This window comes from Rhinopithecus bieti, unplaced genomic scaffold, assembly GCF_001698545.2.
Source record: "Rhinopithecus bieti isolate Rb0 unplaced genomic scaffold, ASM169854v2 scaffold_16999, whole genome shotgun sequence".
Taxonomy (NCBI): domain Eukaryota; kingdom Metazoa; phylum Chordata; class Mammalia; order Primates; family Cercopithecidae; genus Rhinopithecus; species Rhinopithecus bieti.
The window spans coordinates 491,926-506,810 of NW_016808939.1; the positions used below are offsets into that span (position 1 = coordinate 491,926).

Here is a 14,885-nt window from a genome sequence, read left to right on the forward strand (position 1 = left end):
CAAAAAAAAAAAAAAAAGAAAAAGAAAAAAGAAAATCTAGAAGAAATGGATAAATTCCTGGATACATACACCCTCCCAAGACTACATCAGGAAGAAGTTGAATCCCTGAATAGACCAATAGGCTCTGAAATTGAGGCAATAATTAATAGCCCACCAACCAAAAAAAGTATAGGACCAGATGGATTCACAGCCAAATTCTACCAGAGGACCAAAAAGGAGCTGGTACCATTCCTTCTGAAACTATTCCAATCAATAGAAAAAGAGGGAATCCTCCCTAATTCATTTTATGAGGCCAGCATCATCCTGATACCAAAGCCTGGCAGAGACACAACAAAAAAAGAGAATTTTAGATCAATATTCCTGATGAACATCGATGCAAAAATCCTCAATAAAATACTGGCAAACTGAATCCAGCAGCACATCAAAAAGCTTATCCACCAAGATCAAGCTGGTTTCATCCCTGGTATGCAAGGCTGGTTCAACATACACAAATCAATAAATGTAATCCATCACATAAACAGAACCAAAGACAAAAACCACATGATTATCTCAATAGATGCAGAAAAGGCCTTTGACAAAATTCAACAGCCCTTCATGTTAAAAACTCTCAATAAACTAGCTATTGGTGGGACAAATCTCAAAATAATAAGAGCTATTTATGACAAACCCACAGCCAATATCATACTGAACAGGCAAAAACTGGAAGCACTCCCTTTGAAAACTGGCATAAGATAAGGATGCCCTCTCTCACCACTCCTATTCAACATAGTATTGGAAGTTCTGGTCAGGGCAATCAGGCAGGAGAAAGAAATAAAGGGTATTAAGTTAGGAAAAGAGGAAGTCAAATTATCTCTGTTTGCAGATGACATGATTGTATTTTTAGAAAACCCAATCATCTCAGCCCAAAATCCCCTTAAGCTGATAAGCAACTTCAGCAAAGTCTCAGGATACAAAATCAATGTGGAAAAATCACAAGCATTCTTATACACCAATAACAGACAAACAGAGAGTCAAATCATGAGTGAACTCCCATTCACAATTGTTTCAAATAGAATAAAATACCTAGGAATCCAACTTACAAGGGATGTGAAAGACCTCTTCAAGGAGTACTACAAACCATTGCTCTACAAAATAAAAGAGGACACAAACAAATGGAAGAACATTCCATGCTCATGGATAGGAGGAATCAATATTGTGAAAATGGCCATACTGCCCAAGGTAATTTATAGATGCAATGTCATCCCCATCAAGTTAACAATGACTTTCTTCACAGAATTGGAACAATACTACTTTAAAGCTCATATGAAACCAAAAAAGAGCCCACATTGCCAAGGCAATCCTAAGCCAAAAGAACAACCTGGAGGCATCATGCTACCTGACTTCAAACTATACTACAAGGCTACAGTAACCAAAACAGCATGGTAATGGTATCAAAACAGAGATACAGACCAGTGGAACAGAACAGAGCCCTCAGAAATAATACCACACATCTACAACCATCTGATCTTTGACAAACCTGAAAAAACAAACAAGAAATAGGGAAAGGATTCCCTATTTAATAACTGGTGCTGGGAAAACTGGCTAGTCATATGTAGAAAGCTGAAATTGGATCCCTTCCTTACACCTTATATAAAAATTAATCCAAGGTGGATTAAATACTTAAAACCATAAAAACCCTAGAAGAAAATCTAGGCAATACCAGTCAGGACATACACATGGGCAAGGACTTCATGACTAAAACACCAAAAGCAATGGCAACAAAAGCCAGAATTGACAAATGGGATCAAATTAAACTACGGAGCTTCTTCACAGCAAAAGAAACTACCATCAGAGTGAACAGGCAACCTACAGAATGGGAAAACAGTTTTACAATCTACCCATCTGACAAAGGGCTAACATCGAAATCCACAAAGAACTTAAACAAATTTACAAGAAAAAATCAAACAACCCCATCAAAAAGTGGGTGAAGGATGTGAACAGACACTTCTCCAAAGAAGACACTTATGCAGCCAACAGACACATGGAAAAATGCTCATCATCACTCCCCAACAGAGAAATGCAAATCAAAACCACAATGAGATACCATCTCACACCAGTTGGACTAGTGATCATTAAAAAGTCAGGAAACAAGTGCTGGAGATGATGTGGGGAAATAGGAACACTTTTACACTCTTGGTGGGACTGTAAACTAGTTCAACCATTGTGGAAGACAGTGTGGTGATTCCTCAAGGATCTAGAACTAGAAATATCATTTGACCCAGCCATACCACTACTGGGTATATACACAAAGGATTATAAATCATGCTGCTATAAAGATACATGCACACATATGTTTATTGGAGCACTATTCACAATAGTAAAGACTTGGAACTGCCCAAATATCCATCAATGATAGACTGGATTAAGAAAATGTGGAACATATACACCATGGAATACTATGCAGCCATAAAAAAGGATGAGTTCATGGCCTTTGTAGGGACATGGATGAAGCTGGAAACCATCATTCTGAGCAAACTGTCACAAGGACAGAAAACCAAACACTGCATGTTCTCACTCATAGGTGGGAATTGAACAATGAGAACACTTGGACATAAGGTGGTGAACATCACACACCAGGGTCTGTCGTGGGGTGTATGGAGTGGGGACGGATAGCACTGGGAGAAATACCTAATGTAAATGAAGAGTTAATGGATACAGCACACCAACATTGCACATGTATACATATGTAACAAACCTACATGTTGTGCACATGTACCCTAGAACTTGAAGTATAATAAAAAATAAAATAAAAATAACAAAATAAAACATAAAGAAAAAGAAACATGTTTGAAAATCTTGTATAATTACATTATTGCTCTATTTCATTTTGAAATTGATCCAATTGATCCCTTTGCTAGTCCTAATAATCTTCTGAGTCTCTTATATTAAAGAATTAGTAATCAAATTGCATAGTTTTTTATGTAGACATTTAAAATGTCATAGCTCTCCAAATACGACATCTGAGAACTAAGAGCAAAGAGTCCAGCTTAAGTTTTAATATTATATTGAAAACAATTCTTCTAGTTGTAATTGGCTAGTTATTGTAAAGCAGAAATAGTATTTCTAATGTTTACTTGAACATCCTGGTGCATTTGAGTCTATACCTGAAAATCCAGGTACATTTGATTGGAATTTTGATTAGTAAGCTCAGAGAATAATCCTGACTACCAGTGTTACAAGCTCTGTGTAAGGGAAGATTTTAGAATTTCAAGAAAATCATGACTGATTGGATTGTTCAAGCACATATAATATTTGGTTTTAGACTGGTTTCTTATTATTTATAAGCCAGCTCTGTAAGTCTGGCCTTTATGTATTCTTAGAGCATTTAATTGAGACTTCATCTATCATTTAAACTCACTTGCAAAGAACTGATCTAGATAAAAGAATTGTAACCTAACTAATTGCATTAAAGTTTGGACAGAATCAGACTATTAGGTTTACATAGGGTATGGACTAATAGGTCAGCTTAGATTATACACATGGATTCGTCTCATAAGATGTATTCCCCCAATGTGTTTACTACCAACGAGTGTTTCAAGTTTATGCTAAATTCTTATTTTATGTGTTTAAAAACTGTATGAGAATCACAAATCAACAAAATATAAACTTTAATCAGAATATTTTATTAACTGTTCTAAACTAATATGGGAAAAGATTAAAAAAAAGTAAAAGTTAAATTTCCAGATGTTATTTGTTTTGAATATAAAATTGTTCATTGTTCTGCATTCTGAATTTAAAAACCCAAACCCCTACACTGGAGTCATCATATTAGGAACTGGTAATTTTCAATACAACTGTAGCAATGCATTTTGATTTACCCATGAAATTTTGAACTAAATAAAATGTAATTAGAATAAATACATTTAAAATACTTATATGTTTCCAACAGTTACTACAATACAAAGCATGTTTTCTATACTTGTAAGTAGTCATTTCGAAGAAATATTTGTTTTTGGCTGTCAAATATATATAGATAATATAGAGTCAAAACTGAAAAGAAAGTGGGCATTATGGAGGTTTGTGAATGAATCTTTCAGTTGGCAGCATATGGCTGCACAGCCTGTGTACTGCACAACTCCAGCAGGGTACCATCTACCTGAATTGCACCATCAATGGTGCCCTGAAGTTTCACAACAAGGCAGCCCTCTAGCAGTTTTTCAAGTAAGCCACTGCCCTTACTCACTTTTCTTCTCAATACATTATTGGTCATGCAGCCTCTCATAGAATGGTTATACTTTTAAAACTATATGAGGTTCGTTTCATTCATAGAAATTTCAAATATTCACAATTCCAAATCCTCCATATTTATTTCATTTAATAGGAAAACCATATCTTTTAAAACAAATGAATTAATCCCCCATGCACTACACTTTGATATCTCTTCCTGTTTATTAAATGTATACATAACCTCCAATAACGTCATTAATTTTCATTTCATTCTTGAGAAAAAACACTGCATAAACTAGTTATTGGAAAACGATTTGTTGATGTTATTCATACTGAATAAGACTTTCCAATAAGTTGCTCTGATGATTCTATGGCATTTTATATATAATGACCTTGCTATTTCTGAAAGCAGAATTAAAAATATTTGAAGACAGAAATCAAGGAGTTTCATTTCAAATACCAGTTTATTCATGTACTCATTTCATAATGTGAGGTTATTGAATATGAATAAACTTCAGTCCTTAGCCATAAAATGGGAATATTTATACTTTCACAGGGCTATTTGAGTAATAATTGTATGTACACGAAAGACTAGGTGGAGCTGAATAAATGTTAGTTTTCTTTATCATTCCTTTATCTTACACAACAGCATTTTCAATGGAATAGCAACTAATAAATGATTTACTTTTTAGAGTAAGTAAAAGTAGACATATTTTTATGAAACTTAACATTCTTAACACGTAAGGTAGCTAAAATCCCAAATTAATATTCCTCCTACTCACTTTTTCAGGATTACTAAGAATAAATAATTCTACAAATTACAATCATGTTCATTTTACATTTCTTGATTGTCATGATTTTAGAAAATTAGCCATAGAAACAAACTTGTTTCTTAATCAAAATTAAAACTTTTTTTTCTCTTGGAAAACTCCAAGTATTTCACTGGCTTGAAATTGTACGTTCCTTTTGTTGTTGTTGTTGTTGTTGTTGTTGCTGTTGTTGTTGAGGTAGGGTCTCACTCTGTTACTCTGTTGCCCAGGCTTTAGGGTACAGGTGCCATCTCAGCTCACTGCAGCCTCCAACCTCGCCCTCCTGCCTCAGATCTCTAAGTAGCTAGGACTACAGGCGTGTACCACCACTCCTGGCTAATTTTTGTATTTTTTGTAGAGACAGGATCTTACCACGTTGCACACACTGGTCTCGGACTCCTGAGCTTATGCAATCCACCCACCTTGGCCTCCCAAAGTGCGAGGATTACAGGCACGAGCCACTGTGCCCAGCTGAAATTTTTAAACTCATTTATTAAACTTTCAAAGTTAACTTTAATTTTATAATGTGAAAGTTATTGTTTAGAAAAACATCATTATTTTCCACATTATGCAACTGTAGTCTTCATTACAGTTTTAAGTAAACCTAGATTAAATAACCTCTCATTCCATCCTATTTTTGAGAGAGAGAGCACTCTATATATAGCAGCTATATAGAGTATCTATCTATCTATCTATCTATCTATCTATCTATCGCTACAGTAAATAAGAATTTCAGGAAAACATTCTAAGATGGAATATTTGAAAAAATCGCCATATAAATTAATGGTTACTTTTTAATAAAATTACTTATTGAACTAAAAGAATACACAAAAATGAAGTTGTATCATATCACTAGCACGCCTTCTCAGTTACCCTGAGAACTTTTGTAACTTCTAGCAATTAAAGTAATGAAATGTTGGCTAAGAGTTTACCCAAACCATTCTAAGTGTTAGAGAAGTTGTATAAGCTCTTTTACTAGCTTAGGTACCATTTATTAAACTATTTCTGCTATGCACTAAATGAATTAGAGTGTAAATCTTCTTATGGCTATACAAAAATTAACACTTTGGGAGAATGCTGCTCTTTAAATGAAACATAAATAAAGTAAAATTTTGCTATGGGTACCTTTAATCAATCTTACAAATATTGCTACAAACCCCAAGAATATTCTAAGATAAAAGTATTTATCTATTTCTGTAGATGAAGCATTCAGAGTTATTCAGAATATTTTAAATGTTTTGTGTATAGACACCAAAATATGCTATCGTAACATCAAAAAATAAGAATAAAAAACTAAAATAACATTTGTCATCATAAGAAAAGAGTCTATGACTACATGTATTTTTCTGGCAGTTTAGCTGGATTTACTACTTTTTATTATTTAAATTATTTAAATGCACACTTATCATTAATACTAGGATGGAGGCTTTTAAGAGTATTTAACTTGAAAGCACATATGTAACATAGCCAACAATGTGTGTTTGTGTGTGTGATACATATTTTAATACAGTAAATGTATTTTTTAAACTTTTTTTAGAGTGGTTCATAAACAGTTAAGTTACTGTACTCAACTAAAGAGTAAAAATAACTTTATTATGAATGCTCTGGTTCACTCAACTTATTTAATACGATCACAAAATAGAACATTAAAACTCCACAGTATAGTGATAAAAAACTCATTATTTTACATTGTGGGCAAAGCAGATAGCAAATTAATTTTAATGATTACTTTTAATATCTATGTTCTTATATCTCTATGTGCCTCTTGGTGGTTCATAATGGAAACTATAATGCAGTGCATTAATATAAAATATTAATTACTATTTTTCATCTTATTTAGCATGTGTTGCATCTCTGGCAGAGTTGTTTGCTCAACAAGCTGCTTATTTGCTCTTTTATTAAACACTTGAATTACAAAAACGTATATAAAATGAATGAGCATAGTGTACTGTTTTATTATCATAAAAAATAAGTAAAATTTGACATGCAGGTCAACTATTTGCATCTGTAGGGGTCTCATCTTTTACCTTGCTGTCTCTGGAAGCAGTAGCACCATTCATTGTTAGATATTAAACTGTCCTTGTATGTGTCACAAGAATTGAAGAATGCCTTGGTACACTGTTCATTCTTATCAAGGTAAATGCTTCTGAGCTCTGACTGGTCCAATAGCAGATCATAGTTTGTATCAAGTCTGTTAAACATCCAGCCAAGTGAGTCCTTGCAAATTGGCAAGATACTGGTATCAAATCCTAAAGGCAAAGAGAGAAAATGACTAGTTAAATATGAAAGACACCATTAGCAGAAAGCAAAATAAGTCAACATAGCAGGTAGCTAGTGTAGGATATCTAATGAATAGTCAGAGAAGTAGAGCATTAAATTCATCATGAGTAATTTGTTTCAAACTAAAGTGGATATAGTAGTTTCTACATTTCAGGCTGGTTGTGAGAATTAATTAATCAGAAAGCATCTGGTACTAATTAGTCATTCATTCAATGGCAGTTACCATTATAATTATATATTATTTATATTACTTTACTGATCAAATGTCTTTAAATAAACAGTATATCATGATAAACATCTCATTAGATATATGTAAATATTATTTTAAAATATCCTGTAAACAAAAAATAAAATATATATTATTCACAGAACTGAAAATAATATCTTAAAAGCATACTTTACACAAAATGAGTAATAACTTTCATAATGCCCTATATGTTGGTCACTCTGCTATTTCACATAAACCTGTTGACCAGAGAAAGAATAGTCATCACGTAATTTATACAGCTACTTGGTCTCCTGCTTCCCTCAAGGAAATTTTACAAATGCAAATGTGTTGTTATGGGAGGCCAGATGGTGCACTGGATAGAGCAGGTATAGAGAAATGATGGAACTGGGTTTGTATTCAAGCTACACACTATTCCACATGGGAAACCCCTGGTAAGCTGCAGACCTCACTAACCTCAGTGTCCTAAATAGCATCAGATGCAATGCCAGTGTTTTGAACTATTTTAAAATTTGCTTTTAACAATTCTTATTTTAGGGATTCAGTGAGCTCTAATTTGTATGTTGCTCATCTAGTTGTTGTTTAATTTTCTCTTTCCTACTCATTACAAGTGAAAGTAAACTAATAACTCAGTTACTTGCATGGAAGAGAGGATATATTGGAGACATGGGGACTTATGAAAACAGTATCAAAAAGATGTAATCTTCAACAACAGGGTTTGAAGAGTAGTTTAAAGATTCATGAGTGCAATTCTCTCAGATTTTGTAGCTAATTTTATGTTCTAGTAATACAAAATCTATTTTGATAGTTTTTTTTCTTGTTATACTTTGAGTTATAAAATGATAGAAATAAAATATAAATACTCAGGATTAAAATTAAATTGGAGATTTGGGGCTTGAAAAAATTATAATTTCACAGACTTTTGGGAATTTGTTTTATTATTTTTCAGAAGTTTAATGCTATCTGTGAATCACCATATTAGAAAATGGGAATACGTAGGTGAAAGAGGTAGTTCTGGCATTTTCATAAAAGTTTGGAGAAAGAATTGCAGTGTTTATTTTTTTGGTGGTGTTTAAATTCTCTTTGTAAAATTGTTTATAGAATCAAAACAGAGTTATCCTACTCAAACAAACAGTAAATATGAATTCTTTATTTCCTATTTACTGTGCAAGCGCTTATCTTGGTTCTGGAAATGTAAGGTTAAAAATGTAGATTATGTCCCTATTACCTTGAAGCAAATTTTTAAAACAGCATATTTTGAGATATTGGTTTAAACTACTCTTATTACCAGAAGTTGCCAAATGCTCAAGGATTACATGAATAAAGCAACCTTCGTGTGAGATTTCTGGTGTGCCTTTGATCCGAAGTATACAAGGGTCTACATAGAGAAATGACCATCTCTTTCCAAAATGAGTATCTGTTATCTATCTTATGTCTGGCAGGAAAAGAGCACTGAGAAAAGAGAGATGGGTATAGCCAAACAGATGAAAGACAAAAACTTCTCTGGGATTCAGCCAATTCTGAAAGGTCAGACTCAGTTTGGAGGATGCAGAAGTAGATGAGATATGTGCTACAGGGTTTTGTAGGTTGAAGGAACTGCCCAGAGAAACTGAGCAGAATAGCATGAGTTAGGGATTTGCCAATCAGGGTTTTCTGTCTGGAGACTATATGCAACATTCTAACTAGAATGTCTAGAAATGAAACATGCAGTAAATGAAACAAAACCCATGCTGGATGGTATTAAAAGCACATTGGACACCCGCAGAAGAAAAAAAAATCCTTGAAACTGAAGATACGTGAAAGACATTATCCAAAATAAAGCACATAGGAGAAAGAATATGATAAACAAAAACCAACCATGAGCCTTACTGAGCTGTGGGACTATGTCACTTGCCTTAAGATATAAGACATTGGGGTCTCAGAAGAATACTCAAAGTGTGGGGTTTCAGAAAATTATATGAAGAAATAATGAATTACAACTTTTTGAATTTGAAAACTATTACAAATGCACAGATACACAAAGTACAATTAACATCAAGTAGCAGAAAGAAAGAAAATGAAACTAAAGCATACCATAAACAAATTGGTGAAAGCCAGCATCAAAAAGAAAAACAAAACTTTACAAGTAGCCAGAACAAATACCGAAACAGGAGAAATTTTGTACAGAGAAACAAAGATGAGAATGGCAGCAAGGTTCTCTTCAGAGGCTATGAAGCCAGAAAACAATGGAATATTTCTAAAGTGCTTAAACAAAGAAAAAAGCTATACCTAGCAAAATTATCTTTCAAAAATTAAGCTAAAAGAAAGACCTTCTAAACACAATGTAAAGCTGAAAGATTTCAAGAGTTGTTAAAATAATTTCTTGACAGAGAATGTAATAATACCACATAGAAATTTGGATCTACATCTAGAAATGAAGAGGGCCAGAAATGCTACATATATAGGTAAACATAGAAAACGTTTTTCACTTCATTTTAATCACTTTAAAAGCTAATGAGTTGTTTAGAGCAAAAACTATAACAAAGTACTGTGGAGTGTACGACATACGTAGAATTAAAATGAATGAAACTAATAGCATGAAATGCCTGTGTGCTGGGGTAGGGAGTGAAGTGAATTCTGGCAAATTTCTTACAGCATATGTGAAGTGCTACAATATTAATTGAAGGTACATTGTGATAAGTTAATGATGTATACTATAAACCCTAGGGCAAAAATCAAAAAGTAAAATATAGTTAATTAACTATCTTAGTTTGTTATTGTTGCTGTAACAGATGACCAAGAAATTTAATACCTTAACATTAATTCATTATTTCATAATTCTGTAAGCTAAAAGTCCAACACAGATCTCAAAACGCTAAAATCAAGGTATGTGCAGTTCCTTTTTTGGGGCTGTGGCAAAGAATGTTTCTTTGTTCAGTGGGTTATTGGCAAGATTTAGTTCTTTGAAGTTAGAGTATTGGGGCCCCTATTTCCCTGATCGCTACCACTGGAGGACAATTTCCACCTAGCCACCATCCATATTTCTAGGCGTGTGGTCTCTTACCTCATCTTCAACCATTTCTTCCACTTCCTTTACCATCTCATTTCTTTTTTAATACAGGTGGGAAAAGATGTCCACTTTTAAGAATGTATGCGATTAGATAGGGCCTATCTGGATAATCCAGGATAATCTCCTTATTTAAAAGTCAGGTGATTCATAAGTTTAATTCCATCTGCAATCTTAGTTCCATTTGCCATGTAATATAACAGGTCCAGAGATTAGAATATGAGCATCTTTGAGAAGTAATTTTTTGCCTCCCATCTAAACCAACTGTGGAGCTGAAATGTGAATCATGAAAAGATATAAAACTGATAGGTCTAATTGAAAATAAGGCAAGATGAGAGAAAAAAGAAAAAGAAAATAATAGCAAGAAAATAAAATAATAACAAGATGAAAGTTCTAAACACAACCGTATTGACAATCATTAAATTAATATGGTCTAATCCTTACATAAAAGGTAGAGACTGTCAGACCAGACAAAATATCAAACTCAATGCTATGCTGCCTCTAAGAGACCCATTTTAGATATAAAAATACAGACTGGTTAAGAGTAAAATAATGGAATATTTAATCACAAAAGCTGGAATGGCTATGTTTACATAAGACAAATTAGGCACCAGAAAATGAGTTAAAAGTCTAATTTTCATTGTGGTGACAAGAATGAGATTTCAGGTTAGAACTTCAGTTTCCTTTTTATGTCTATCGATTTTGTTTATAAATATTTATCGCATAATATAATGTATACAATGCTATATATAATATATTATACATAGTGACTGTATGATAGATTATATAAATATAATATTACATTATATTTGTATTGTATTATATAGTGATGAAATGATAGCACTAGTCCAGAGCTCTCAATGTCGCCAAATAGTAGCTATTGTCTAAAAAGTTCAGAATAAGAAAATTTTTCCCCAAATTTATTTCATTTTATATTTGTAGCATCAAAAGAATCATATTTGAAAGGTATACATATAATTTACAATACTGCAATCATTTAATAGCTAACATTCTTCTCAGCATTTATTGCTTCATCATCCTGATGATTCTTGTAACACAATTTTATTTATTGAGATATTCAAACTATAACAAAAATGTAAGCTTGCTCTATCTTTGAATTTTAAGGTAAATAGATTATTTTGAAGAATCCCCACATTATCTAGACGTGTGCATTAAGGCCTAGGTATATTAATAACAAACAAAGCAAGGTAGTGGCAGAACACAGTCCAATGACCTGAATCCAAGTTAGGTAGACATCCTCCACCAAACCATTATTATTACATTTCATCAAATTGACTTTTTACCAAGCATGCAGACTTAAATGAATTTCATTTATTTTAAAATACAAGATAAACTCTGAGTTCTAATATGTCATGTCATTAAATACCTGTGCACATCATATGTTTGGAAATATTCTTTTATATTGATATATGAATTGTGGAATAAGCTTTCCTCAAATAGAGTGGAAAAAATTATTGGAAGTTTAAATATACTTTTGTTTCACACTATATTGACAAAAACAATACTTAATAATGTATTTAAACTGTCAAGGATGTTTACATGGTACATCATAAAATTATTTATATTAGCTGTTTTAAATTCTTTATCCCATAACCACTGTTATTTCTGGTAATATTTTCAGGACTTATATTTCACCTAAATGTAGACCATATTTTTACAGTTCTTAGCATGCTTGGTAAAATTGCAATGAAGAATATTCAGTCAAAATTGCCTCAAATAAAATTCCATAACACCAAAGATTTTGAAGAAAGTCATGCAAAATCAGTATATTTATGGATCATTATAAATAATCTCATTTTATTTTATAGTCAGTCTTTAAACTACCATGAAGATAATGCTATATAAGGAAAGTTAAACATAAACAGTAATAATTTATTATTGATCCTTACTTTTTTCACATTTAAGATTTTAGAACTAGTGAACCAAATACTACAAATAATACAGTAGAATGTCAAGTGAACAAAAAGTACATAAAATATATGTTTAAAGTATGCAATGTTATCTGCTGTATTTCCAAAAATGCCATATTCCATACAGAATATGAAATAAAATTCCATATTCATTTCTTCTATTATGTTATTCTGAATGTGTCTATATTGTGTCTGAATTGCAATTTGACGTCGTAAGTATATCAGTGAAAACTTTTCTTTCCCTAAAAGACTCTGTTCAATTTCCAGGAACATACAATTCACATAATTATAATAATGGTGAAGAAATTACATATGAAATATTATCTAATGTATTAGCCATCTAATACAATCAAATCTGCTATTCTATCAAATTAGAAGAAAGGAAAAAACTAAGGGAAAATTTAAATTTATACAATTGAAATATGATATTATTGGGAAATTGATACAACAGAATATTCACAAGCAGTTTTTAGGAGTCTGAATATTACTTAAAATTAACTTTTAAATAATTCAGAAACAACATACTGTAGAGTTGTGCAAAAATTACTTTTAGAGTGAATTCAGATTGCTAGATATGACTCTAACTGCAGTCATGTTGAGGTTTCTTTCTGGTTTGTTTGTTTTTGAGACAGGGTCTTGCTCTGTCACCCAGGCTGGGATGTAGTGGTGTAATCATGGCTCACTGCAGCCTCAACCTCCTGGGCTCAAGTGGTCTTCCCACCTCAGCTTCCCAAGGATAAGACTATAGGCACATGTCACCATGTCTGGCTAATTTTTTATTTTTTATTTCTGTGTTTTGATAGGCTCACTCTGTTGCCCACGCTGGTCTCGAACTCCTGGCCTCAAGCGATTTGCCTGCCTTGTCCTGCCAAAGTTCTGGGACTAAAGTCATGAGCCACCATGCTTAGCTTCATCTTAAGGTTTCTGCCATCCCTTGACTTCATTAAAGTTACTTCTCAAATTATTGTTTCTATAAGGATCTCCTCTATTCATTACGATTATTTCCACAAACTTTTGTAATAATTTTTCTAAATGGAGGTAACCAACTCTCAAATCTTATAAGAAATATCATACCAGAAAATAAAAGAAAACCTTTTTAAGCAAAACCTTTGTAAATTATCTATATTGCAAAAGTCAAGTAATTATCATAAAGATGTTCAATATTTAAGCTAAAATCTTAATTCTGTTATGAGACTCTAACAAAGGTGTGAAAAAACTGATACTTTATTTTGCAGTGTAATAAAAGTAAACTTTTTTTTTTTCTAACTTACATGTTGTTTGACAATCAATACCAGGATTCTAGAGTTTAAATCTAGATCACATTGTGTTGAAAAATTTATACCAGGGATTGTATAAGAAGGTAATACTTGATTTTTAAAGACATTTTACAACATTCTATTCTCATATGTATTCACTTTTTCAGTCTTCTTCCTATGTTCTTTTACTTCTTAGTTCTTAAATATTGGCATTCTCAGTGTTCATTTCTCAGCTGATTTTTTTCTAGTCTACATCAACTGTTTACGGGTGCTGATTCGATTATATTGTTTCAGCTAATATTCCAATAGCTCACAATCTTTATCTCTAATCCACCTACCTCATTTGAGCTTCACACTACATGTATATAACCATAGGCACACATACACATTTTGTATTAACTAGTATATTGATCACACAATGCACGTATATGCATATATTGAACAAATAAGGCTTACAGGATATAATCTAAAACCACACTTTTTTTTTTTTTTCTCTTATACTCTGTAAATATGTGTTTATTGGTAAAGGTTTTCTCCTATCTCTGGAAGAAAACTCAGGAGGTCCCATAATTTTTTCATCTCAGCTTTCAGTAACAAAAAGTTGTATCGTCCTTGTAAGGTACAAATGTAAGATAATTGGCATTGCAAAATGTCTAATGTTATATAATAATCACGATTCCAAATGTGATTCTTCCTTTCTGTAGCTGGATATTTTGCTGGTGCAAAGTCAGGTAAGGAGAAAATGATGTTTCCTTAATCCTTCTCTATTTTTACTTCTAACTCTCCTCCTCCATCTTTTTTATGACCACCTCCGGTTTTTATGTGGATGAATGAAAGATACATACGAGTGGACAGGGAGTTTCTTACCAAATTGATAACTGTCTTAGGAAGACTTTGTGCTGTATGGGCCTATCAGGTTTTAAAGGCTTCATCTATTTTTATACTCCTAGATCCCTTTTTTTGGTCTTCCAGGGGTCTGCAGAGTAAACATACAAGCATATGTCTTGTCAAATGTGAATTTTTTCTCCGGCTACCACCTCTTTGTCCCTGGATATCTGCGATCCATGTTTCCACTGCAGTTTACTCTGTATTCCCAAGAGTCGTCTTGGGTAGAATGTACATTTGTTCTCA

At 32.7% G+C, this 14,885-nt stretch overlaps 1 protein-coding gene across 3 annotated transcripts in view; it reads right to left on the reverse strand.

Annotated features, from left to right (window-relative positions):
- The window catches only part of SPOCK3 (SPARC (osteonectin), cwcv and kazal like domains proteoglycan 3), a 506,317-nt gene that overhangs the window by 12,491 nt on the left and 478,941 nt on the right, over window positions 1-14,885 (reverse strand). For all 3 annotated transcript variants that reach the window (XM_017887898.1, XM_017887896.1, XM_017887897.1), the window contains one exon: window positions 7,043-7,264. In XM_017887898.1, coding sequence (XP_017743387.1) covers window positions 7,043-7,264 — 222 coding nt within the window. The remainder of the gene's footprint in view (window positions 1-7,042; window positions 7,265-14,885) is intronic.